The sequence below is a fragment of the Meriones unguiculatus genome, chromosome 15, assembly GCF_030254825.1.
Source record: "Meriones unguiculatus strain TT.TT164.6M chromosome 15, Bangor_MerUng_6.1, whole genome shotgun sequence".
Lineage (NCBI taxonomy): Eukaryota > Metazoa > Chordata > Mammalia > Rodentia > Muridae > Meriones > Meriones unguiculatus.
This window is the reverse complement of record NC_083362.1, coordinates 61,203,979-61,226,588: the sequence shown is the minus strand read 5'-3', so window position 1 is coordinate 61,226,588 and position 22,610 is coordinate 61,203,979. Positions and strand designations below refer to the sequence as shown.

Genomic DNA, 22,610 nt, shown 5'->3' with positions numbered 1-22,610 from the left:
TTACTCACCCATCGTACTTACCCTAAGTTCTGAGACCTCAGTACTCGCTACTACTGGGTCTCCTTTTCTGTGCAGTGCCTGTACTCCTGTTTGTCCTCATGTCTGGACTGGGGCTGGAGTGTGGCTCTCAGTGGTAGAACACTGACCTAGCATAGATGAGGGCCTTAGTTCAGTTCCCAGCACTCCAAACACAGAGCAGTCAAACCAAAAACAGCTCTCCAGGGTGCCTGGAGGGTCCGGAGACTCGAGTCAACAGTCGGATAGATAACATTACCTCACTGTGGAGGAAAAGGACCACGGAAACAGTCATTCATGAATCTCATTTACCACCAGATTTTTTTTTTTTTTTTCAGAACAGTTCTGGGGATTAAATTCCAGGCTTCAGGCATGCTAGGGAAGTTCTCTACTAGTGAGCTATACTAGAGCAGTAGCCCCTGCTCGTTAGGATTCTAACAATGATCAAAGGCCAAGTCACTCTGCTACAGAAACTGAAACTCTTCTTTTACCTTATCCTTTAAATTACTGGTTGCATTCACACCTGCACTCGCCATGACTAAACTTCCTTTTTCTTGTTTTCAGGCTTTTTTTTTTAATTAATTAATCAGGCTTTAATTCCAAAAATATTCCCACTGGGCCCCTGGGGGACTTAAACTCAGAGGTCTCTCTAGGGTAACTAACACCAAAGAAACATTCATTAACGATGTTCAGTTGTGTCAGCTGATCCTAGAGAAAGAATACTCATACTTAAAAGATACTATGTATCTCTCTATCACTCCGGAATTAGTGGCATTTTTCTTCTTTATTTTTATTTTATGTCTTCTGTCTGCATGTATGGCTGTGAACCACATGCCTGCAGTGCCCTCGGAGACCAGAAGAGGGCATTGGATCTCTTGGGACTAGAGTTATATATGGTTCTGAGTCACCAGTCGGTTGCTGGAAAAGGGACCTAGATTCTCTGAAAGAGCAGCCAGTGCTCTCTTAATTGCTGAGCCATGTCTCCAGCTCCAGGAACTAACGTCGCTTACACTGAGTTCCTTGAGAGCAGAAGCGCAGCCTGACGCTGGCTGGTGCTGACAAGGAAGTACCCACAACTGTGGTTGAGTTTAATTCTGCGTGGGCAGAGGGCGTGTGGAAGCGGGTTAGGAGAGTTTGACTGTGGGTGTCTCAGAGGAAGCTGGTGCTCTACTTGTGAAGCCTCAGGGATGCAAATCCGAGGAGACCACTGTTTGCATACAGAGCAGGAAGCCAAGCCTGAGCCTGGCTAAGGACGAGTGGAGGCCAGGGGCAGGGAGGGTATAAATCTTGCAAAAGGCTCTCCTGGTCCACGCAGCTCCAGACCAGAGCTGATTCGGGGGTAGAGGGGGTAGGCTTCGTCTCAGGTGGGAGTTTCTCGGCTCTGGGTAGACAGAATGTGATAAGGACGGTTTCAAACCTTTTGCTAGCGGCCCTCTTCCATCCCGCCACACACACACACACACACACACACACACACACAGAGTCACACCTGAAGCGAAAGGAGGCTGAGGGCTAAATTCTTGGTGGCGTGAGGAAGGGAGAGCCTGGGGAGGTGGAGTTAGGGGGCAGGAACCAACAGTTTGGAGGTGCATGCCCCCTCCTCCACTCTGTGTGGAGGGGTCGTCTGAAGCTCCAGAGGTGCTTTCACTTTCAGAGGAAGGGTGGAGACGGCAAGCTCCCATCTTCCCAGACCCGGGGTTCGCTAGGTCGGGGAGTGCCGGGCTTGTAAACCCGGGGTCCGCAAGGACTGGGGGGGCCCCTAGCGGCAAGCCACAACTTCGGCCTGGCACTTCCTGCCCCGCCCAGGCGGGGTTCGCGGAAGACGAATTTGGCCGGAGGGGCGTGGCCAGCGCCGTCAGGAGGCCGGATCGGGGCCCGGGGCGTGGCCACGGCATGGCCAATGCCCGCAGGAGGCCTCCCGGCGCCCCGGCGCCCGCCCCTCCCAGCCTCCTCCTTGCTGGCCCCAATGCCCGGAAGGCTGTCGGCTGGGGGCGGCCCACGTCTGCCCAGCCTTCCGTCTCCCGCCCTGCCCCGGGCAGGCCCCGCCCCTCCCCGCCCCGTCCCGCATTCCAGCGGTGGGGGCTCCGTGGGTTTTGTGTATTTTTATATTTATGTAGAGTGCGTGTATAAATGGGGGTGGGGAGAGCCGGTGCCACGGTGCATGTGAGGTCAGAGGACTACAGGTGGGAGTTAGTTTGTTTGTTTTCATCTGGCAATCGGACGCAGATCTATCAGACTCCGAGTGCCCAGGCAGTCCCTCTTGACCGACTTCCTCCTGCCCAGCAGGATTCTGAAGTAGTCACAGGGCTCTCACAGGTGCGAGACTTCCACGTACTTCAGGTCCCCTCCCCAAAAACCACAGAGACAGAATAGGAGGGGGTCTAGCATTTCTCTTTAGTTCTGATCACACTGAGGTGCTGGGTCACAGAGAAGGCACTTAATCGGGAAGGTCATCGGATCCAGGCCACCCATTTCCTCTCTCCCTTCACCAACTCCCTTGGCACTTGTTTGCGGGTCCACTTAACCCTCATATCCTGGGGAGAGCCCGAAGGCTTGAACTCCAGACTCAGCAGGTATGGGAAGGGGCTTGAGGAAAAGAAGTCAGAGTTGACAGAGTGACCTGGGAGCTGCCCCCAGCCAGCAGGGGGCCATGGAGGAGGCTGCAGGGGGGAAGTGGAGGGGGTTGGGTGAGTTGGCACGGGAGAGTGGGCCTGCTTAGTAAGGTTTGGAGACCTCCCGAACCCCACCTCCTGAAGATACTCCGGCGAAGGCACTGGTGAAGACTGGGGTTTCCGGAGATGAGGCACCAAGGATGAGGCAGAGAACCCCCTCCCACTCAGCGTGGTGGGACTAGCTCACTGCTGGGCACAGAAGACACTCAATAAATGTTTTTTGAATGAATAGTAAAAGGGCTGAGACAGACAGAAGGCCGGGCCTGACCCCTCAGCCCAGCTTGTTCCATTCAGAAAATAGTTTTAAAAATGTAAAAATCCTTTCCCTCCCCCATCCCCCCAATTTCTGGGCCCAGGGAAGGGGAGAGGGAGGAGTGTTTACTCCCACCCTTTTCTCTCTCCTTCCCTTAAAAAAATCTATATACACATGTACATATTTATACGGCTCCACGGGGGGGGGGGGGAAGTCCTGCCAAGCCCCAGGGCTTTGGGGGAGATTTGGGGTTTAAATGATACAGGGAGCAGCCACCAGCCTTGGACAAGCTGGACTGGGGGTGTGCCCTAAGGAAGGTTCCCCAGCTCTTTTACAAGTGGTAATAGACTTTCTTCCTCTCCCACCCACGTAGAAACTGGTGGGGCACCATCAACCCAGGAGCGAGGAGGGGTAGGGGAGAGGCAGGTTCCCCTCAGGTCAGCCTAGATCTGGGAAAAGCTGATCAGCAAAGAGGGTTGGTTGTATGCAAGGCACTTGGTGTCCAGGCACGGGGCAGCAAAAACCCTGCCCCTACCCCCCAAAGCACACCTGGGGCTGAGAGGCCCAATTTGGCAGCAGAGAAACATGGCATCGTGGAGAAGAGGAGACTGAAGGGGAGAGCAGCAGGCAGGGCCCCCCTCCCGGGTCCCCTGAGAAGAGGGGGAGAAGGTCGAAGGCACTGACTCAGGGGCCCAAGGGCTCACTGTCCTCCATGCAACACGAGGAGACGCCCTCTTCCCCAGGGCCACGAGTGTGGCACAGCCCGTGAGTTTTGTTTAACGGCACAGGCGGGTGCCCGCAGTCTACTGGGAAGAGGCGTGGGCCTTGGTGAGGGGCAGGTCCTGGCCCCAGGACACCTCACTAGCTCCCAGGCCTAGGCTGCCTGAGGACTGAGTAGACGTCATCCACACGGCTGAGTTGCTCGAAGAAGGGCAGGAGATCCTGTAGCTCGGTGTCGCTCATGTTGTCGAACCACGAGGCCACTGGTACCTGGGGAGATGGCAGGAAAGTGGGGAGGGCAGCTCTCTCAGGGGGCACAGGTAACAGGAAGTTACCGGACCCCCCCGAGTCTCTCAGGTACTCACGGCATTGTCTGGATGGAAGACATAGGAGGCGGGGGAGTTGTCTAAAATGAGCACCCTCCGCAGGTCTCGGCCCAGCCTGCTCAGGTCCTTTACGTAGTTCCCCCGATGGAAGACACACGATTCTCGAAACAGCCGGGCGCGGAAGGCTCCCCACTTGTCCAGCAGATCAGCCACAGGGTCTGCATACTGGGGGTAGGAGGGAAGTCACCCCGGAGTTGAGGAAATGCCCGTGGTTGCGGGTTGAAGGTGGGTGGGAGGGCATGGTGGCCCCCAGGCCCCAGGGGAAGGGCTCACCTTGGCAAGGCTGGCAGTGAACAGCACACACTCAAAGAGCTCACCCATTCGCTGTAGGAACTCATCTACGTGGGGCCGCTTCAGCACATAGACCTGGGGAATGAGCCAGTGAGGGAGCCGCTGGCCCACAGGCTTGGCGGTGACAAACAGGAATAGGACGGGCACAGTGGAGGAGGCAGGGGAGGCCAGGGAGGCCGGGCCCACGATCCATGTCCATGGGCTCCCCGAGGCCTGCGAGTTGCCCCCAACCGCCCCCCTTCCTAAGGAGGAGGTCCTACCTCCCCTAGAGGCAGTCACTAATCCATCCCCAGTCCCTTTCCCGTATGGATTTTATCCCAACGCAGGATAGCCCAGGTTAGCCCTCTCACCCCAAAGCCGCAGGGCACCGGCCCCCGAGCCAAGTAATGGAGAACAGGCTGGCCAGCACCACAACCTATCCTGAATTACTTGAACTGGGTCCCGGGCAGTGGGAGCATGAGGGGAAAGAGGGCTCCCCAAGACAAAGGCCAGAAGGAGCCCACTCTGCAGGTCTGGGGGTCTGGCACCCTCTTTGAGCTTTGGGGGTTCCCCATCTATCAGAGTTCCACGTGGGGCTCCCTCCAGATTGGTGGGAGGTACCCGGGCGTAGAGCACGGGCGCCCATCCCGGCCCCCACCTCCCTCCTGACCCTCACCTGGTGAACCACTCCATCGATCTCCACCGGGATGATAAAATCAGCGTTGTTCACTGGCTGTGAGGAGAGAAGGATTGCTAGAGCTGGTGGGATGGGTGTCCCAGGATTGCCAATCTAGTGGAGACCTCCCTCCCTGGCTGGGGCAGGCCCCCTCGGAGACTGTAGGCTGCTGGGCAGGGCCCACCTTGAAGGAGCTGTGCACCAGGGTCTCGTCCAGGTCGATGACCACGCAGATCTTGTCCGAGTCCTGGGCCTTGGCCTCGGGAAGCAGGTACTGGACTGGGGTCTGCTGCGGGGAGGGGCTGGGCTGGGTGGGGCGCCTCCCACACGGAGCTTCTCTCCCCAGATCTCTAACCGAGGACCCAACCTGACCTTCCACCCCCTCCCCAGCTCTGGTCTTGCCAACTGTAAGCGAGGGTTAGGCTCCAGGGGTCCTTCTTCCTCCCCTCGGAAAGCTCCGGTCTATAATGGGATATACTGATCTCAGGCCAACCACAGCTGTGGGCAGGATGGTGTTTGTAGGGGGGGGGGACTGGAAAAGGGCGGGACTCAGTGGGCAGGTACTCTGCTTGTCTGCACATCTCAGGGTCTGCAGGCGTGACAGCAGAGGGCCGCCTCTACCCGCTTCTGACAAGTTCACTTGGCCATCTAGGCCCGGGTGCAGCTGGGGCTCCCGCCTGACCATCACACACCTTGGGGATGGCGCCATTTTCTTCCACCAGCAGGGGAGCCCCACTGTGGGCGGGCAGGGCCTCCCCATCATCTCGGCAGACACAGCAGAAGAGCGAGTGGAGGATGCCCCGACTCCGGGGCTTCTGGGAAACTGCTGACTTCTGGTCACCTGCAGCAAGAAGGGAAGGTGGGCGCGCCTGCCCGCGGAGGCTGCATGCACCCGGGTCTCAGTCCCTTCAGCACAGGGAAGGTGAGCTTTCTCCCTCCATCAGCGGCCACACCAGGGTGGCTCTGGCCCCACCGGAAGTGCACCACGGGCCACTCGGCTCCACGACCTGAGGAAACCTAGTGTGGCCAACTGTCGAGGAGTAGGTGGCCTGAAGGAGGGACGGGTTTTTCTCACGGTTGGTCGTCCATCACCTGACCCCACACCTTACCTGAGCAGCCCCTGCTCAGGAACGTCAGGGCTCGGGGCCCCATCGTCCACTCCCACTCTCCCTCCATTCTGTCTACCCAGTGGGTCCAAAGTCCTCACTGAGCCTAGGCCCAGAGGCCAGTGTCCCGGGCCTGTCGGCCCCGCCTCCTCCACCCCGCCCTGCCTCAACCTTAGACTTCTCAGAGGCCACGGCCTAAATGACAGACCCCCTTCCCCTCCCCAGCCACCACGCCGCCTTTTTCTAATCCTCTCTGCCTCCAGTCCCCGAAGAAGCTAGGGCTGGACGATGGACAAATGGACAAATCCCGGGTGACTTCCCAATCTTGGGAGTCCGCAGGGGAGGGGGCTGGCTCCCCCACGCAGGCCAGCCCCAGGGGCCTGGCCTGCCTGCTGCAGCCGGGGTGTCGCGCGCGCCCAGCCGGACACAGGGCTCGCCAAGTGTGTCCAGCAAGGCCAGCGGCTCTCTGCCTCCGGGGGTGCAGCCCGCACCTCCAGGCGTGACGCCCAAGTTTGTTGGGAACGTGGTTGTGTGTTGGCGGGAGATACCTGCCAGGCTCCCCAGCCCGCTGTCACCTCCGCACCCTTTCCAGACCTCAGCCTGGAGGGGGCGGAGCCTCAGCGGGCGGCCGGACGGCCGGCCTCACCCCCACCTTCTAGTCCCATTGGCGCCAAACTGGGGGAGGGGGCGACGCCCGGGAACCGCCAGCCTACTTGGCCCGTCGCTGGCCCTCCTGCCTCAGTTTCCCTCCTAGAAGCAATACCCGGGCGCTCTAGTGGCGCCAGGCCCCGCCCAGCGCCTCCGACTCTCGCGGAGTTCGAACTCTCTCTCGGCCCCACTGGCGGGGGCTCCGGCTGGGCCGAGGCGCGCGCCCGGGGCAGTGGCAGCGGCCGCGGCGCGGGGACGGCCCCGAGCCCCGTCCTCCCCTCCCGCCGCCCGCGTACCTTTGCCCCGCAGCGGGCCCCGCGCCTCCTCCTTGCTGATCTGAGTAATGACGGCCGAGCTGTCCATGGGGCCCGGCGCGCTCCGCTCCGGCCGGACTCTGGCCCCGGCGCCCGGCCTCCCCCCCGGCTCGGGCCGGAATCGGGGCGCGGGGGGGAGGGGAGGGTGGGAGGGAGGGATCCCCGCGAGCTTCGGAGGGGAGGGGAGCCAGGTTCTCGGGGGGAGGGGGAGGGAGGGGGCGCGGAGGAAACTTTGTTACAACATGGAGTTTCCTCCCCGCGAGGCGGATGCAAACATGGAACCCGGGCGCCGTTTCAAGGCTCCCCCTTAAAAGGGCAACGGCTTCGGCGGGACCGGGGCTCGGCCGCAGCTTTCATCACTTCTGGGGCCCGGCGGGCTGGGAGGCGGGCCGGGTTCCTGCGGAGATCCAGGGGGCGTCGCCACTCTTCCTGCGGCGTGCTGGCGGCCCCGAGCCTCTGCGGCTGCGTGGCAGGGAGGACCGCGCTAACCCGCCGCCGCAGGCCAGGGAGTCCCGGGCCCGAGTCCCGCCCCGAGTGCCCGGTCCCGGAGTGCCCTAAGGCGACGCGGCTCCACCTCCGCGCATTCCAAGGGGCTGACACGAGTTGCTCCCGTCTGCTCCTGCGGAAAATGGATGACGCTAACTTTCTGTAAAATGGGTGTTTGCTTTTTTTTTTTTAATTTTATTTTAAACATATTTTATGTGCATGGCCCTGCAAAGATGTGCACCACGTAGAGGCAATGCACGCAGCGGCCAGAAGAGGGCGTTATATTCCTCCCTGGAACTGGAGTTAATAGATGGTCTTGAGCCACTCTACGGCCCCTTGGAACGGAAATCCGGTCCTTTAAAGAGTTGCAAGTGACTCTGGGCCATCTTTCCAGATCTTAAAAAAATTTTTTTTAAAGTTATACTTATTTGTGTATGAAGGGGGATGCACGTTCCCCGAGCGAAGATCAGCGGTTCTCTTCTTCCTCTGTTTGAGGGCCGCATCACTCTCAAGCGGTCAGGTTTGCCAGAGGGAACCACTACCCCCAAGCCTTCCCGCCGCCCCTCCAGTGGGTCTTTTGTCTGACGTTGTGGATATCGGAGGAAAAAATAAAGACATTTCATTGCCAGCTCCAGTTCTGCAAACTCATCAAATGATGGCATTTCAGAGAGAGCGGTTTTTATTTCTGTGTGTCTGTATGCCAGAGCCTTCGGAGGCCAGAAGAGGGCGTCAGATCCCCTAGCGCTGGAGTTACAGGCCGCTGTGCGTGGGTGCTGGACTCCCAACTCTCTCGGGTAGTCTGCAGGAGCGGTACTTTTCTCTTAGCGGCTGAGCCCTCCCTCCCGTGCTCAGTTACGTTCTCGATCCAGCTACAACTATCAGTGCGGTCTCGAGGACATCTCGGGATGTGAGAATTCCGCTCCCGCACCTACCTTCACCGCTTGTTCTGTGGCAAATCTAACCCTCTCTCCCTGCCGAGAGGTTAGCGTACCGCCGGCAGAGGCCGGGCCTTTCTGCTGCTTCGGGGCCTTGTATCTTGTACGTGCTGTTCCCTCAGCTCGGAACGTGCCTCCTCGTCCTTGGCAGAGCCAGATCCCTTCCAACCAGAAGAAATGCCACCTTGTTCGGAGGCCCTCCGCCCCCACCCCACCGCTCCCATCTGTGATTACTAGAGGGGCCGGTTCCAGGGCTGGCGCTGTTCCCAAGTGCCCAGGGGACGCCCGCGGAGGGAGGGTCCCAGCGCCCGCCCTTGGGGGCGCGAGACTGCAACTATTCAGATTTTAAAGACACGTGTAACCCCCTGCGGTGACACACAGCCCAGCCAGGGTCTGAATGTCCGTCTACACAACAGGGTCTTCTGGCAGGAAGCTCCCGGTTGCGTTCCCTGCGGCTGCGGTTCGTTTATTTTTATTTTTTATTTTTATTTTTCCTGCTTTACAAAGTTCCTTTCATTCGTCGTAATTTTAAAAATACGGATGCCAAGCTTTGACAGGCACGCCCCACTTCCTCCCTTGGGCACTGGGGCCGGGCAGGGCGGGCGCGTTCTGTCACTTCCCAGTAGAGAGGGGACCAGGGGCCGGCTCAGCTGGCGCGCCAGCTGGGTGCCCCAGAACAACCGAGCCTGTGGGGCGCTGCTCCCTGACGCCTGCCTGCTTCTGCCCTTGGGGAGCCTCAGGGCTGCCATCCTTACAACCCAAGGACTTCACCTCCAAGGGATCTCCCCTCCTTGTGTCCAGCTTGGGAAAGTGAAGGTGCGAGCCCAGGCCCTTCCGCCTCTCCTGTGCCAGGCCCACCAGGGCTGCCTCAGCTGCACCTCCCACCCTCCCCGCACTATTTGTCCCCAAAAGGAAATGTGTGACCCGAAGTTGAATGAGCCCCCTGTTCAGCGACTGGCTGCCTTCGATTCCCTAACCCCAGCCACCCAGAACACTGACCCCAGGCTTCAGGGGCCACCCCCAAACAAAACCCTATCACCCCCCTCCAGGCCTCAGCTGGCGGTCCCTTCTGGACACAGAGGGAGCCCAGATGGGTTCACGTCTGCAGGAAGCCCTCCCCCTGTTCCGGTGAGAACTGCATGGACAGTCTGGAGGGTGGAGGTCTGTTTTCTGTCTCCTTGTGGGGGGGGGGGCATGGCTCCACCTCTCCTGCTGTCTCCTGTCCTCCCTTGCAGTTGGTGAGGGCCTTTCCCCACACAGTCTATTGTGATCATTATTTTAATGGCTGCACCCCACCCCAAGAAAATAATACTGTTTGAGTTGCTAGCGGGTAGGGGTGGGTATGACAACCAACTGGTCTAAGGCGGATACTGTAGGGTAAAAGGCGGATACTGTAGGGTAACTGAGCGCTCCCTGCGGCACCTCAGGTCGCCCCTTGTGGAATGGAACCGGCCATGTGCAGAAGGCCCTGGTAGAAAGCCCTCAGCTGGTTCCTGGGAAGCAGGGAGGTACTAGGGCCTATGTCACATTCAGGGAAATTCTAAGCTAGGCCTCCTTAAATTCGGCCTGAGTTTGGGGGGTGGGTCACGTCACCAGGGGTTCCACAGCTTTGGAGGAGCACTAAGCAGTGAGTGACCTCTGGCTGGAAACCACCGGCCTTGACCTGACCTTATCTCTGACCCTAGGCCTCCGAAGCACCTTAGCTGACCCTCCTTATCTTTTGTTTTTTTTTTTGTTTTTTTTTTTTTTTTTTTTGAGATATGGTTTCTCGGACTAGCGTTGGCTGTCTTATACTGGCTCTGTAGACCATGCTGGCCTTGAACTCACAGAGCTCCACCTGCTTTTGCCTCCCAGAGTCGCTAGGACCACAGGTGTGCGCCACTGCACCCGGCTCCATCCACCCCTGTCTTAAAAATAATAATAATAATAATAATAATAATAATATATATTATCAGCACTCGGCAAGCAGATTTCTGAGTTTGAGGCCAGCCTCTTCTATACGTTCCAGGAGAGCCAGGGTTACACAGAGAAACCCTTTTTGGGATTGGGGAGGGGAATTAGATGGCTATTTCATTTCTTTGTTGTGTGAGCACGAATGTGCCACAATGCATGTCTGGATTTAGAGAACCCATCCTGTGGGTCCCAGGATGGAACTCTGCTCCTCAGGTATGGTGGCTGGTCCCTCGATCTATGGGGCCATCTCACTAGCCCCCAGGTTTACTATCATTATCATTTATTACTGTGGCTTATGTAGCCTCTGCTGGCCTGCCTCGAATGTACAGAGCATTCTGTGCAACTGCCTTCAGGGCGCTGATATTAACGATTGTGCCGCGATGCCCGGGGCTAAGATTTATTTTTATGTAAAGGTTAGTGTAAGTCTCGAGTGTTGGGGTGCCTTTGCAGGCTTGAAGAGTGTTGCATCCCCTGCAGCTGGACTTCCAGGCTGTTGTGCATGGCCATATGCTATACCCTTGCCAGGTAAGTGCAGTCGCGTGGGGGGCCAACCTACCTCCTCAGCGCCCAACCCTCAGTCCTAGACCTAACTACGCATGTGTGGTCAGCCGTTCCCTCCTTCTGGGTCCCCATTCCACAGCATCTGAGGGCTGTGCATTCAAGCACACTCGTTGACAGCCTTGTCCTAGTTAACCTTCCAAATCCTGCACGCCGGTCTTCTCCATGACGCCTATCACACACACACATACACACACACACCCTGACGCCTATCACACACACACACACACACACACACACACACACACACCCTGACGCCTATCACACACACACACACACACACACACACACACACACACACACACACACACACACACACCAATGAAAGCCAAGTGAATCGCCAGAATGTGCAGCAAGTTAAGGAACACTTGGGAGAAACTCAAGCGGAATCTGGGAGACGCTTTCTTCGCCAGCGTCAAGTTCAGGGGCAAGCCCCAAGGGCTGGGGAGGTGCCCCCGGCACCTCCTCTGGCTGCCGTCCCCGTAGCGCCAGACCTGTCCCTACCCGGCTACTTTCGGGCCCCACGCCTTCCGTTGCCCTTTTAAGAAAAAGGAAATTCTTTTCATAAACAAGTGCCCCAATCCGAGCGCCCAGCCTGCAGCCCTACCCAGCTGGATTCCGGGTGACCAGAGCTACTTTCAGACAGCGAAACCCTCACAGGCTCAACCCTGGGAAAAGGCTCGGTGGACGCCCCTTCCTCCGCGCACCTCTGGGCCGATCTAGGCTCGGGTGTGAGGAACTGGAGGAGTAGGGAGGAGGGACTTAGGGGAGCCTGGAAACTGCCTAGGGAGCGTCTGCAAAGTGCTAGCTACGCACAGGGTGAAGGGTGCCCGGGGCTGGCTGCGGAGGAGGGGATTCCCCTCCCACGCGGTTCTCAACCTCCCAGCGGAGGTGGCTTCTGGGGCCCTAGAAGAGCACCCGCCTCTCACCTGATTTCTGCTTGCCCCCGAGGAGGACTAGGGCTCACCCGGAGTGCGTACGGTCGGGAGAGTCCCTGCCCCTAGGGGGAGCTGAGAGTCAAGTTCAGGGAACCCCAAGAGCGAGCGTGGGAGTGGGAGTTGGTCAGCCCAGTTCCCTGCGGAGAAGGCAAATGAACTGGGCCTCGAAGGCACAGACTTTTGGGCTCTTAACGGCCTGACTCCTGAAAGAACAGGAACCGTTTCTAGATTTTACTGCGTGGGGAATGGATTGCAGGTTCAAGAGAAAGAGCTCATCAGTCGTTTTGGGGCATTTGTCGTTTAGATTTTTCCAGAGCCTTGGAACCGAGGGAGCTACCGGTTCAGTTATCTGCTTCCACCTGCCAAGTGCTGGAGTGAGGGGTTGGGGATTTGGCTCAGTGGTAGAGCCAAAGGCCCTGGGTTCGGTCCTCAGCTCTAGGAAAAAAAATAAAATTGTTCTGATTGAAGTGGTCTGGTAGGTACTAGCCCACCGTTCTGCTTCCTCAGCCTGGCCCTACTCCGTGCTGGATTGCGCCAAAAAACTAGTTTTTGGATATCTTTTAGGAACCAAGCATCAGACACTTTTGTTTTTAAGTAATTTTCATGTATACAGGCGGTTTGCCTGCATGTTTGTCCGTGCGCCAGCTGAAAAGGCCAGAAGAGGGCACTGGATGTCCGGAAACTGGAGTCACAGTCCCTTGAAAGCCGCCAGGTTGGTGCTGGGAATCGATCCCAGGTCTTCCAGAAGAGCAGCGGAGTGTCCCTAACAACTGAGCCGTCTCTCTAGCCCCAAGCCCTGTGTTTTTAAGTCTTCTGGGTTGTGGTGAGATGGGTGTGGTCCCTAGCACACTTTACTCTGAGGTAAAGCGCTTGTCTAAACTGGAAACCTGCAATCCAGCAGGACGGGAGGCGGCCCTCCATCTGCCTTGCTCTGTTCCCGTCCCCGGTGCCTCTGTGCTTGCTGGATCCGGAGCGCCAGTGTGTGGCTCTCACCACCCAGGGCTCACCGCATCTTCCTGCTCCTCCTTAGGGAGCCCGTACAGGAAGTGCCGGTGGGAGCTGTGGGTCAGAAAGGTGGCTCCGTGGGCGATGCAACACGTCCAGGCCTGGGAAAGGACCATGAGTGGAGGAGAGGCCGGAGCTCCCGGGAAGCCCCACGCAGCTTCCTCTCCCGCCCGCCTTCTCCCTTGGCTGCCCCCCAGTACCAGGTAAGCAGTAAGAGCCAAGTAACCCACAGCCAGTACAGCTACAAGGCCAAAGTAGGCAGGGTGCGGAAGGCTGGGCAGGTAGCTGACCACAAAGTAGAGGTTGATGGCACAGACCAGCGCCATGATGAAGGAGGTGATGGCTTTGCTCAACCTGGGAAAGCAATGGATCCTCAGGGCTGGCTGGCTGAAGCTGGACCACCTGGATGGCCTCCACCCACCCCCACCCCCTAGGAACCCTGGCTAGCCCAGAGCCGGAGACAGGGAACCAAGCTACCTTCCCTGGCCTGTGTGCTCTAGAGCAGACAAACCCCATTGGCCACTTGTGTGTGTCTGTGTGTGTGTGTGGAGGGTGTGTGTGGAGGGGTCTTCAGGCTCCACACTGGCAGGATGTGGAGGGCAGGGGCATGGTGAAGGCGAGCCCCAGGCTCTAGAAACAGCCCCCAAGACATGTCTTGGTTCCCGTGTGGCCCTGGGCAAGTTCTTTAAGGCCTTGGGGGCCCTGGGTTTCATGGGGTGGTGGCCATAACAGCTGTTCCTGCCTCTGTGTGGTTGGGAGTATGGAGAGCGGTTTGGGCAGGGAGGACTTACCGGCCGTTGGCGAATTCCTGCATGACGGCTGGCATGCTGGTGAAGGTCAAGATGGGCAGCACAGCAAAGGGCAGCTGTGGACAGCGGTGGAGACGGAGGCTGAGGGCCCTGCTTTGCGGGGGGGTGGGGTGGGGGTGGGGGTGGGGGTGGGGGTGGTGGCCGGAACTAGTCCTCTCCTCAGACTGCTGGAGTGTGGAATGCCAGCTCAACGTCCAGTCAACTAACCTAGTGCATCAGTTTCCCCATCTGGGAAATGGGGACATTGGGGACTCTTGCTTTTTAGGGCGGCTGTAGGATCCCGTGAGGGTTCAGAGCAAAACCTGGAGGGCTTTTTCATGGTGGGGAGCTGGGGAGGGTGGCTGCTGTGCGCCTTATTGGACCGCGGGTCTCACCAGCAGACTCTGAAGAACGTTGAGCAGGTCATTGAGGCCCGACAGGTCCCTCAGGTCGCGGAAGACGGCCACCAGCACCGTGGGCAGGATGGCGCAAGAGCGAGTGAGGAGGACGCGGGCGAAGCGAGACCACCGCAGCTTCAGGAAGCCCTGGGTGGGAGCGTGCACCCTGATGGGGCGTGCGGCCAGCAGCCTCCCCTCATTTGTCAGCACCCCCCCCATTTGTCCGTCTTGGAAATGGGGCCAGCTCTGACTCTTGTTGGTGGAGAAATGATGAACGGGGAGAGGGAAGATTGCCAGAACTAGCTGGTTGCTGAAAACGCAACAGCTTTTGAGAATTCTGTCATCCGCCTCTCGGCAAAGCCTCCGGCCGTGTGTCTGCCGTCCTTGGCCAATGGGGCCTCAATACCCACCTCCATCACGAACTGTCCTGCGTAGGTGCCGGTCATAGTAGAACTCTGCCCAGCTGCCAGGAGACCTACTGCCCAGATGTAGAGGGCAGCAGGGCCAAAGAGACAGCCTAGGATCACGCCCTAGACGGAGGGGGCGTGGTGAGGCAGAGGCCCCGCCCAGTAGAGGCTCCACCCCGACAAGGCGTGGCCAAAATCCGGCCCGAAGGCACTTACTCCTTGGTAAATATCCACCGACACTGTCTGATTGTCCCTGGGGAAGATGTTGGCGTAGTTGTGGAGGCTGCTGTTGGCACAGATGTTGTACTGTGGGCGGGGAGTCGGTTGGAGGGAGGTGGATCAACATCACTTTAGGAAAATCCCAGCCAGGCCCCAAAGCGAGTTAAAAACCTGAGGCCCAGCTGGGTGGTGTTGGCACATGCCTTTAATCCCAGCGCTAGGCAGAGGCAGGTGGATCTCTGAGTTTAAGGCTAGCCTGGTCTACTCAGAGAAACCCTGTCTCAAAACAAACAAAACCCAAAAACTCCTGAGGTCCTAAATCTGACTAGACACTCTTTGCTAATAATGTTTTTTTTTGCTTGCTTTGTTTTCCTTTTTTTTTTTTCCAGAACTGAGGACCCAACCCAGGGCCTTAGCGCTTGCCAGGCAAGCACTCTACCACTGAGCTAAATCCCCAACCCTTTCCTTTTCTTTTTTTCCAGACAAAAGAGACAAAGTAACTCTATGTAGCCGGGTCTGTCCTGGAACTCCCTGTGAGGACCAGGCTGGCCTTGAACTCACAGAAATCTGTCTGCCTCTGCCTCCCAAGGGCTGGGATTCAAGGTATGCACCACTATGCTCAGCTTGTTTTTATTTCTCTTATTGGGAATTTGTTGTGTTTAAAATGCAGCTTCAGGTGAGAACTGGGCTTCCAGTCTCAGGAACCAGTAAGAGCTGGCGTGACCACGACATTCCCACAGCTCCCTCTCCATCAGAGAGCCCTTCCGTCACAGGAGCTTGAAAACAGGTCTAAGGCGGTGGCAGCGGCAGCAGAGTCTTTTCCACTCGTGTTTGGTAGGGATATACTCACACACTCAGGACATATAGCAAGGCCTCCCAAATGCCATGGTTAGGAGAATCCCATTTGCTACCCACACAACAAACACCACACACACACACACACACACACACACACACACACACAAGGCTCAGCCTTTAGCAAGTGCATGGCCCTGCCTAGGACTGTGAAAGCCCGGTAATGGAGAACGGCTCCTGGAGGCTGCAAACACAAGGGCAGACCCCAGAGGGCCTGGAGGAACTGCTCAGCTCCTGCTTCTAGAGGGAACACAACTGTGGAGGTCCTGCAGGGACCCTGCCCCTAGCCCCAGTCACCCTGCAGCTGCTTCCCTGCACTATTCCAACTCGGCTCCTCCCTGAGCACCCATGGGTGAGCGGGCTGGCTTCCTGTGCCTTCCCATCTTCCCCGTGTTCAGTACATGCAGGAGCAAGGTGCAGGAGTTGCTCCGTTTACCCAGGGTCCCTTAGGTGAGGCCTGGTACTAAAGTGACATCTCAAAGTGATTGGCACCTGTCTTCTGGGACCTGAGACGATCAGGACAGAGGAGACCCTAGAGCCAGAGTCCGGCCCCGTGACCTGGAGTCCCTGGCAAAGCTGGTGGGCAGATGGGGATGGAGGACGCAGACCCGGCTGGTTCACAGGAACAGCGTGGCTCACCGCTCTGTCGTTGGTTTGCTGGTAGAAGGCCTGACCAAAAACAGCCATGACGAAGAGGTTGATGATGAAGGACACGGACAGGGCGATGGTGGCCTCAATCAGGAAGTACATGTTGGCTTCTCGAACGTCCTCCCGGCGGGTTCTGTCTACCTCTCTAGACTGGTGAGGTCAGAGGTGAAGGGGAGGACCAGAGTCTCTCAGAGGTCCCCAATGTCCCCCTACCCCCCACATCTATACCTAGGTTTTCTCTGAATCACAGTTCCTGGAACCACAGTACCCCTATGTGATAATCTGTTTCAGATCATCTGCTCTCTTCCTACACCATTGTCCTGGCCAGAGGTCTGGTCCACAGTGACCAACTACATGACTGAAGGAAGACCTGACCTTTGAGGCTCCCCTCTAATTCAGCCCTGATATGCTACCCCCTTCTTTATCCCACGTGCTTCATTTCAAACGTGTCCAGTTCATTTCTGCCTTGGGACCTTTGCTCTTGCCATTTGCTGTCCTCCCTGTTTTCGATGCCATCTCCCAACTGTTATCTGTTGGTCTGATGCTAATTACTGGCCCTCAGGATCTGGTTACTGCCTGGATGAATGTATCCTGGTTGTGAAAACATCATACCTGATTGGGTGATTAAAGGCCTATACATGGTCAGGGCAAAATGAGAACGGCATGATTAAGGTTCCTGGGCTTTGAGTTCAAGAGAATCATGGGAGATGGGTGGCTGGGAAGAGAGGAGGAAGGAGGACACCACCGTGGGTTAGCATGAAGAAGGAACCACGTGGGCCGGGAGGAAGGACTCTCAGGATGGCGGGGATGGAGAAAACACCAGGATGAAAATATAAGCAAGTATTTATAAGATCACGGATGGAAGGTTGCCCAGATGAGGATGGTTATAGCGGATGGCATTGGATGGGGGCTAGGAGGTGAATGGGGAGGATATTGAGACAGCTCAGGTAGAACTATCTGCCCGGCCCAAGGTAAAGAGGCAATCAGAAAATCAAACAAGTGTCCGTGTCTTATTATTTGTGATAGCGGGTTAAATGATACCTCCACAATAATTTTAGGGCAAATAATAACAATCTATATCCCTACACTCATTTTCATTACTACCACAACACCCAACCTTCAGTCTATCCACCAGACTTTTTGGTTTGTTTCTTCGTGAGTACCTTCTGCCATTCACAATTCCTTCCTTGTCTGTTCTCCCTACACTAGGATGCAGATGTTTCTAGGAGGACAAGGCCTCGGCTGATTTCTGGTCATTTACCTCAGACCTATTAAACAGAGAACGACTCCATCCTTCTCTGAAATGCTCAAGGAAGCCCTCTGAGGCAGGAGTCCAGGCTCAGAAATGGGCTCCTCCTCCCTCCCTCCACTCTGCTCACCTTGACCAAGGCTGAGTGCAGGTAGATGTTGTGGGGCATGATGATGGCGCCAACAATGCCCACGGCCTGCAGCAGCTCAGGCTGACCACAGCCCGGGCAGGAGGGCAGGAACAGGCCCCGAAGAAGCTCTCCCTGAGATGGACGTGCTACCACATACTGTTGGAAGGAACTTGGTCAGCCCGACAAAGGCATCCTCCCCTCCACCCCATCCCCGAAGGCAGGCAGGCAAGGAGCTACACCCTCGGGCTGCCCAGGAGGAAAGGAACGAGATGAGCTTGGGGGAAGGGGTGTAGTTCTCATTTCCCACCTCATAACCAAAGGTCAAAGCCATAATGGTGATAAGGAATCCAAAGAAAGCTTCCAGCTTGCGCAATCCTAGGGGCACAAAGAATATAAGCAAACCCCAAACCCGTCACATTTTCGAGTGGCTGTTTTGAGCCGTTTGTCCCCAGCACTGGGCCAAGGTCTTAACATAACATTTTTCTCTTTGAAACGTCACCACAGCCCCGTGACATCCAGGCTGTTCTTTCCCAAGTTATAGAAGATGAAAACGGAAGCCAGAGTAACTTGCTCAACCCACACCGCTGGAGTAAGGGACACCCACAGTCCTGGGAGGAGGCAGGGCTCCCTGAGGACAAACAGTAACCCACCCTCATCCCCCAAGAAGAGGGGGCTTTCTCTCACCATAGTTATCCAGGAAGAGGAAGAAGAACGTGTCCAGGATGGTGATCAGGACGCCCCCCCACAGGGGGATGCTGAAACCACACAAGCCAGGTCAGCCCGCCCCTGTTCAGATCTGGACTTCCCACCCTCAGTGAGGGGGCAGAAACCCACGTGGCCTGGACAGCTGGGGTGAGGGGATTGTGGGGTGTGTGAAACTTGCAGGGCAAGATTTTGCCCAGGAGGGGCAAAATCAGGTAGGGGAGCAGGGGTGGCAGGGAGCTCTGGCCTGTGCTCACAAGTGTGTGACTCTACCCGAGTCACCTTACATTCTAAGAAATAGACTCCTGGGGTAATGATGTGAACATGAGTGGGGGGGGAGGTCCTTGGCCTGGGGAGTAAACAGTAGCTCCCTCCAGCTTTGGACTGAGGTGGCTCCCTAGCATGATACCGTCCGGCTGAGAGCAGATTGAAGGAGATAGCCGTGCCGATGACCTCCTGCATGTCTGAGCCCACGATGGCTAGCTCGATGGTCAGCCAGAGGAGGATGCGGGGCACCTGTGGGGAGGAGATGCGGCTTTCCTGGAAGAAGGCTGGATGTTCGGTATTTCACTCTTCACTTGCCTTTCAGTGCTCTGCACGGTGCTTTTACATTTGCCAGCTGCCTTTACCACAGGGCTGCCAAGCGGAGGTGGCGCACACACCTTTAATCCCGGCATTCCAGAGGCGGGGGCAGGCAGGTCTCTGTGAGCTACAGGCCAGCTTGGTCTACTGAGTGAGTTCCAGGAAAGCCAAGGCCACACAAAGAAACCCTGACTTTTTATTTTTATTTTTTTAGATTTATTTTTTTTTTATTTTACCTATACGAATGCTCTACCTGCATGCACACCTCCATGCCAGAAGAGGGCATCAAATCCCAGCGGTGGTTGTAAGCCACCATGCATTTGCTGGGAATTGAACTCAGGACCTCTGGAAGAACAGACAGTGCTCTTAACCCACTCACTGATCTGTCTCTCCAGCCCAAGAAACCCTGTCTTAAAACAACAACAACAACAACAACAACAAAACAACAACAAACAAACAAAGACACGCTATGGTATTTTTGTGTCTCTCAGGTTTGTGTAACTGGGTGTGATGACACGTGCCTTTAATCCCAGCACTCAGGGAGGCAGAGGCAGGTGGATCTCTGTGATTTCAAGGCCAGCCTGGGATGCAAAGGGAGACCAAGACAGCCACGGCTACACAGAGAAACGCTGTCTTGAAAAACAACAACAATAACAAAACAAAAAACCCAAACCATAAATAATAATAATCTCCTCAGCTTCCTGGACTGTGTTGCCTCAGACAGAAACTAATTCAGATGGACGAAAGAGGAACCTCCTGCTCCTACTGACATGTTTGGCAGTGACGTTAGTGAGAACACTAGGCTTCAGGCTCCAGTGGTTCTCATGGTCATGGAGGCAGGGGCTGCAAGATTCTGGAAGCAAATGGCTGCTTTGGGGTTCCTATGGTGTGGGGGAGGGGGTTGTCAGCTTTTGAGAGGTGACACCTTTTGCCCTGGAGCCTCCAGGCCTTCTGACACCTGAAAGGATTAAATTTGGAAAGGGCTGGAGATAATACTTCAATGGTCAGGAGCTCCTGGGTTTAATCTCCAATTGTGGAAAGAAAAAGAAAAAAAAAAAAAAACAACAAGTAAATGACTCGATAAAACAGAAATCCCTTTAGATTATCTCACGGTGTAATTTTGGTGCTCTTGATTAGATACCAACAACACCCCGAGGTCTCCGGCCCAGCAGCGACTCGCCCAGGGCCCCTCTGTGTGCTGCGGATCAGAGCTGTGTTTTTCACCTGCCAGCTGGACTTGGAATGCCTGGGAGCTGCTGCTGTGTTTATTTCATTCTGGAAGCTATGAACAGCTGCTCAGCGTGTGAGACCTATAGGTGCTTCGTGTCCACGACCCCTCCGACTCTTCCCAGCTCACCTTAGGGTAGTAGAGATGGCAGACCTCACCCAAGTCTTTGCCCGTCACCACGCCTAGCCGGGCAGCCAGCCGCTGGCAGAGCAAGCCTAGCACCGTGGCCCATAGCAGCACCCAGAGCAACTGTGAGGAAGCAGAGGAGACCCTCAGCCAAAGCGGCACCTCTCAGACAGGGAATGGTGGGAAGATCACCTACCACCCACCCACGGAGCCTCCTTTCTGGAGGGGGCTTCCCTGGGGACCTTTTCCCACCCCGCTTGAACTTAATCCTTATTCTCAGGAAAACCACCCAGGCGGCTTGCTATGGAGAACTGGGGTCTTCACTGTGTTAGCCAAGACCTCCCCCTCCCCACAAAGGCAGCATGGAGGCTCAGACTCAGTACTTTGAATCCAGCCACAGCACCAGCCTGAAGGTCCGACTCAATGTTCCCTGGGTCGAGGAAAGCGATGCTCATGAGGAAACCAGGCCCTGTGAACGCCCACAGCTTCCTCAGGCTGAAAGTGCCCTGGGGGTGTAAACAGGATCAGGTATCAGTCTTAGGTGCCTGCGGTCAGCCTTGGCCATCCTCTGAACTTGGCAGGCGTCTTCAGTCAGGCTGGCCAGCCCTGTCCTCCATCACCTAGCCTGTGCCACCCTCTACCCTGAGGAACCGGTGGGGTGTGCTGAGTCACCGTGGCTCTGCTTTTTGGATGGATCATGTTCTGCAGCCTCTGTGGTTGGCCAGCACGTGACCTTGTCTGCCTCTTTCAGGCTTGCCTTAGAGTCCCAGGAGAGGGACCTCGGGTGTGGTTAAACATCCCTATGCCAGCTCCTCCCTCCCCAGAACCTTCTCACACCACCATCTCTTCTCTCCGGGGACCACCAAAGTCTCAGTCAGTCAACCCTATATCAGGGTTTGGCCTGTCAGCCTAGGAATCTGCCTAGGTTGTAGCAATGGGGACCCAGAACAGGCCCGGAGGGTAAAGGCACTTGCCACCAAGCTTGGAACTCACACAGGAGAGAACCGACTCCCACAACATGTCACCTGACCTCCACATGCATGTTGTAGCATGGACACACCTACACATGCACACACAAACATGCACATATAAATAAAATAAATAAATGTATTACAAAGAGTATGGCAAGACTGGACAGCATCCCAGAACCAGCCTGGGGCTTCTCTTTACCCATGTGTACTTTTTACTCATGTGGTGCCTGTTTCTAGTGCTAAAATAGTCTCCAGGCTCTTCACCCTCACGGAAAGGCTAAGGTCCTCTTGTGAATAATTTGATTTTTTTTTCCCAAATAACTACAGAGCACCCCAGTTAATCACTGTCGTGGCCACAGAAGATGGCCCCCTCTGCAGCCTGCAAGATCTCAGAGGATCTGATAGAGCCAGGAAGCTCCCAAGACATTCCCACATTCCTACCTGCTCTGTGCTGGGGATGGGAATCTTCTCACTCAAGTAGGTTTCCTGGGAAGGTGCTTGATGAGGTCCTGGGACCGGCAGGCTGGGAATGGAGCCATAACTGGGCTTGCTCAGCCTCTGGGGGCTCTTGTCACCTGTGAGGGACCCCAGGATGCCAGGTGGGTGACTTTCAAGAGCCTAGGATTCAAGCTACCTCCCTCCTCCCAGGACCTCCACCCCCTCCACTGGACCTTTCATCTGTGTGTCAAGTGGAGGCTTCCAGAATCACTTCCCTCCCAGTGAGCACAGAACTTCTCCAATCCAAATCCCCTGAGTCAGGAGATTTGTGAGACGTGAGGCCCAGAGAAGGGTAAGCCGAGGCCCCCAGCCCAGCTGCTCGGGCCCCATGCTCTGCCCCCTCCATCAGCCTTAATCCATAGAAGTGCCTGACTCCAGGATGTCTGGCACACTGGAGCCCCCACAGAGACCACACGTCTTTCTTGCCACCTCAAATCTCCCCCTACTTGAATCACATAAGGTCCCCAGAGGTCGACACTCACGAGTCATGAGGACACGGGTGTCAGGTACAGTCTGTGTGAGCAGTAGGCCTGGCAGCGTCTCAATCTGTCCCCTTCAGTGGCTGCTGGTACAAGTGAGTAAGAGCGGGGAACCCACACCCTTCTCATCCTTGCCATCTCCACATCACCACGTGCACACTCACAATTTCACACACTCCCTGTTTCGAAACGCTCACCAAAGGCAGAAGTGGCCAGTTTTGGCGGAAGGGGCTGGTAACCCACACCTTTGACCCTTGTTCTTCTCCTAGCTACCTGAGGCTCTGTGATACTTCCGGCCTCCGGCCAGGTACCCCAGGTTCTTTGCTTCCAAAATTACCTCTGATTTCAGGCATTTCCTGCCATTTGGGTACTGATGTTCATATCTCATGGATGTT

The 22,610-nt window shown here is 56.4% G+C and overlaps 2 protein-coding genes across 7 annotated transcripts; both read right to left on the bottom strand.

Annotated features, from left to right (window-relative positions):
- Positions 1-2,385: 2,385 nt before the first annotated feature.
- Positions 2,386-7,531, bottom strand: Ctdsp1 (CTD small phosphatase 1). Of its 3 annotated transcripts, none has more exons than XM_021664444.2 (7): positions 7,043-7,531; positions 5,685-5,833; positions 5,177-5,281; positions 4,993-5,049; positions 4,320-4,412; positions 4,026-4,211; positions 2,386-3,930 (listed from the first exon to the last, which is right to left on the bottom strand). In XM_021664444.2, the coding sequence occupies exons 1-7, from the start codon at positions 7,107-7,109 to the stop codon at positions 3,802-3,804; spliced, it is 786 nt and encodes a 261-aa protein (XP_021520119.1). In that variant the 5' UTR covers positions 7,110-7,531; the 3' UTR covers positions 2,386-3,801. The 3 variants fall into 3 exon arrangements, with proteins under 3 accessions (XP_021520119.1, XP_021520137.1, XP_021520129.1); XM_021664462.2 differs by having other exon boundaries at positions 5,177-5,278; positions 7,043-7,525; XM_021664454.2 differs by lacking the exon at positions 7,043-7,531 and adding an exon at positions 6,102-6,219.
- A 4,981-nt stretch (positions 7,532-12,512) lies between these two features.
- Positions 12,513-22,371, bottom strand: Slc11a1 (solute carrier family 11 member 1). Of its 4 annotated transcripts, XM_060368629.1 has the most exons (16): positions 22,219-22,324; positions 21,910-21,988; positions 21,680-21,813; positions 20,651-20,773; positions 20,271-20,390; positions 18,741-18,847; positions 18,314-18,384; positions 17,937-18,004; positions 17,630-17,785; positions 16,242-16,400; positions 14,745-14,834; positions 14,532-14,651; positions 14,119-14,268; positions 13,727-13,800; positions 13,136-13,289; positions 12,513-13,036 (listed from the first exon to the last, which is right to left on the bottom strand). In XM_060368629.1, the coding sequence occupies exons 2-16, from the start codon at positions 21,914-21,916 to the stop codon at positions 12,920-12,922; spliced, it is 1,650 nt and encodes a 549-aa protein (XP_060224612.1). In that variant the 5' UTR covers positions 21,917-21,988; positions 22,219-22,324; the 3' UTR covers positions 12,513-12,919. The 4 variants fall into 4 exon arrangements, with proteins under 4 accessions (XP_060224612.1, XP_021520095.1, XP_021520103.1 ...); XM_021664420.2 differs by lacking the exon at positions 21,910-21,988 and having other exon boundaries at positions 22,219-22,371; XM_021664428.2 differs by lacking the exon at positions 21,910-21,988 and having other exon boundaries at positions 13,166-13,289; positions 22,219-22,371.
- Positions 22,372-22,610: the final 239 nt, after the last annotated feature.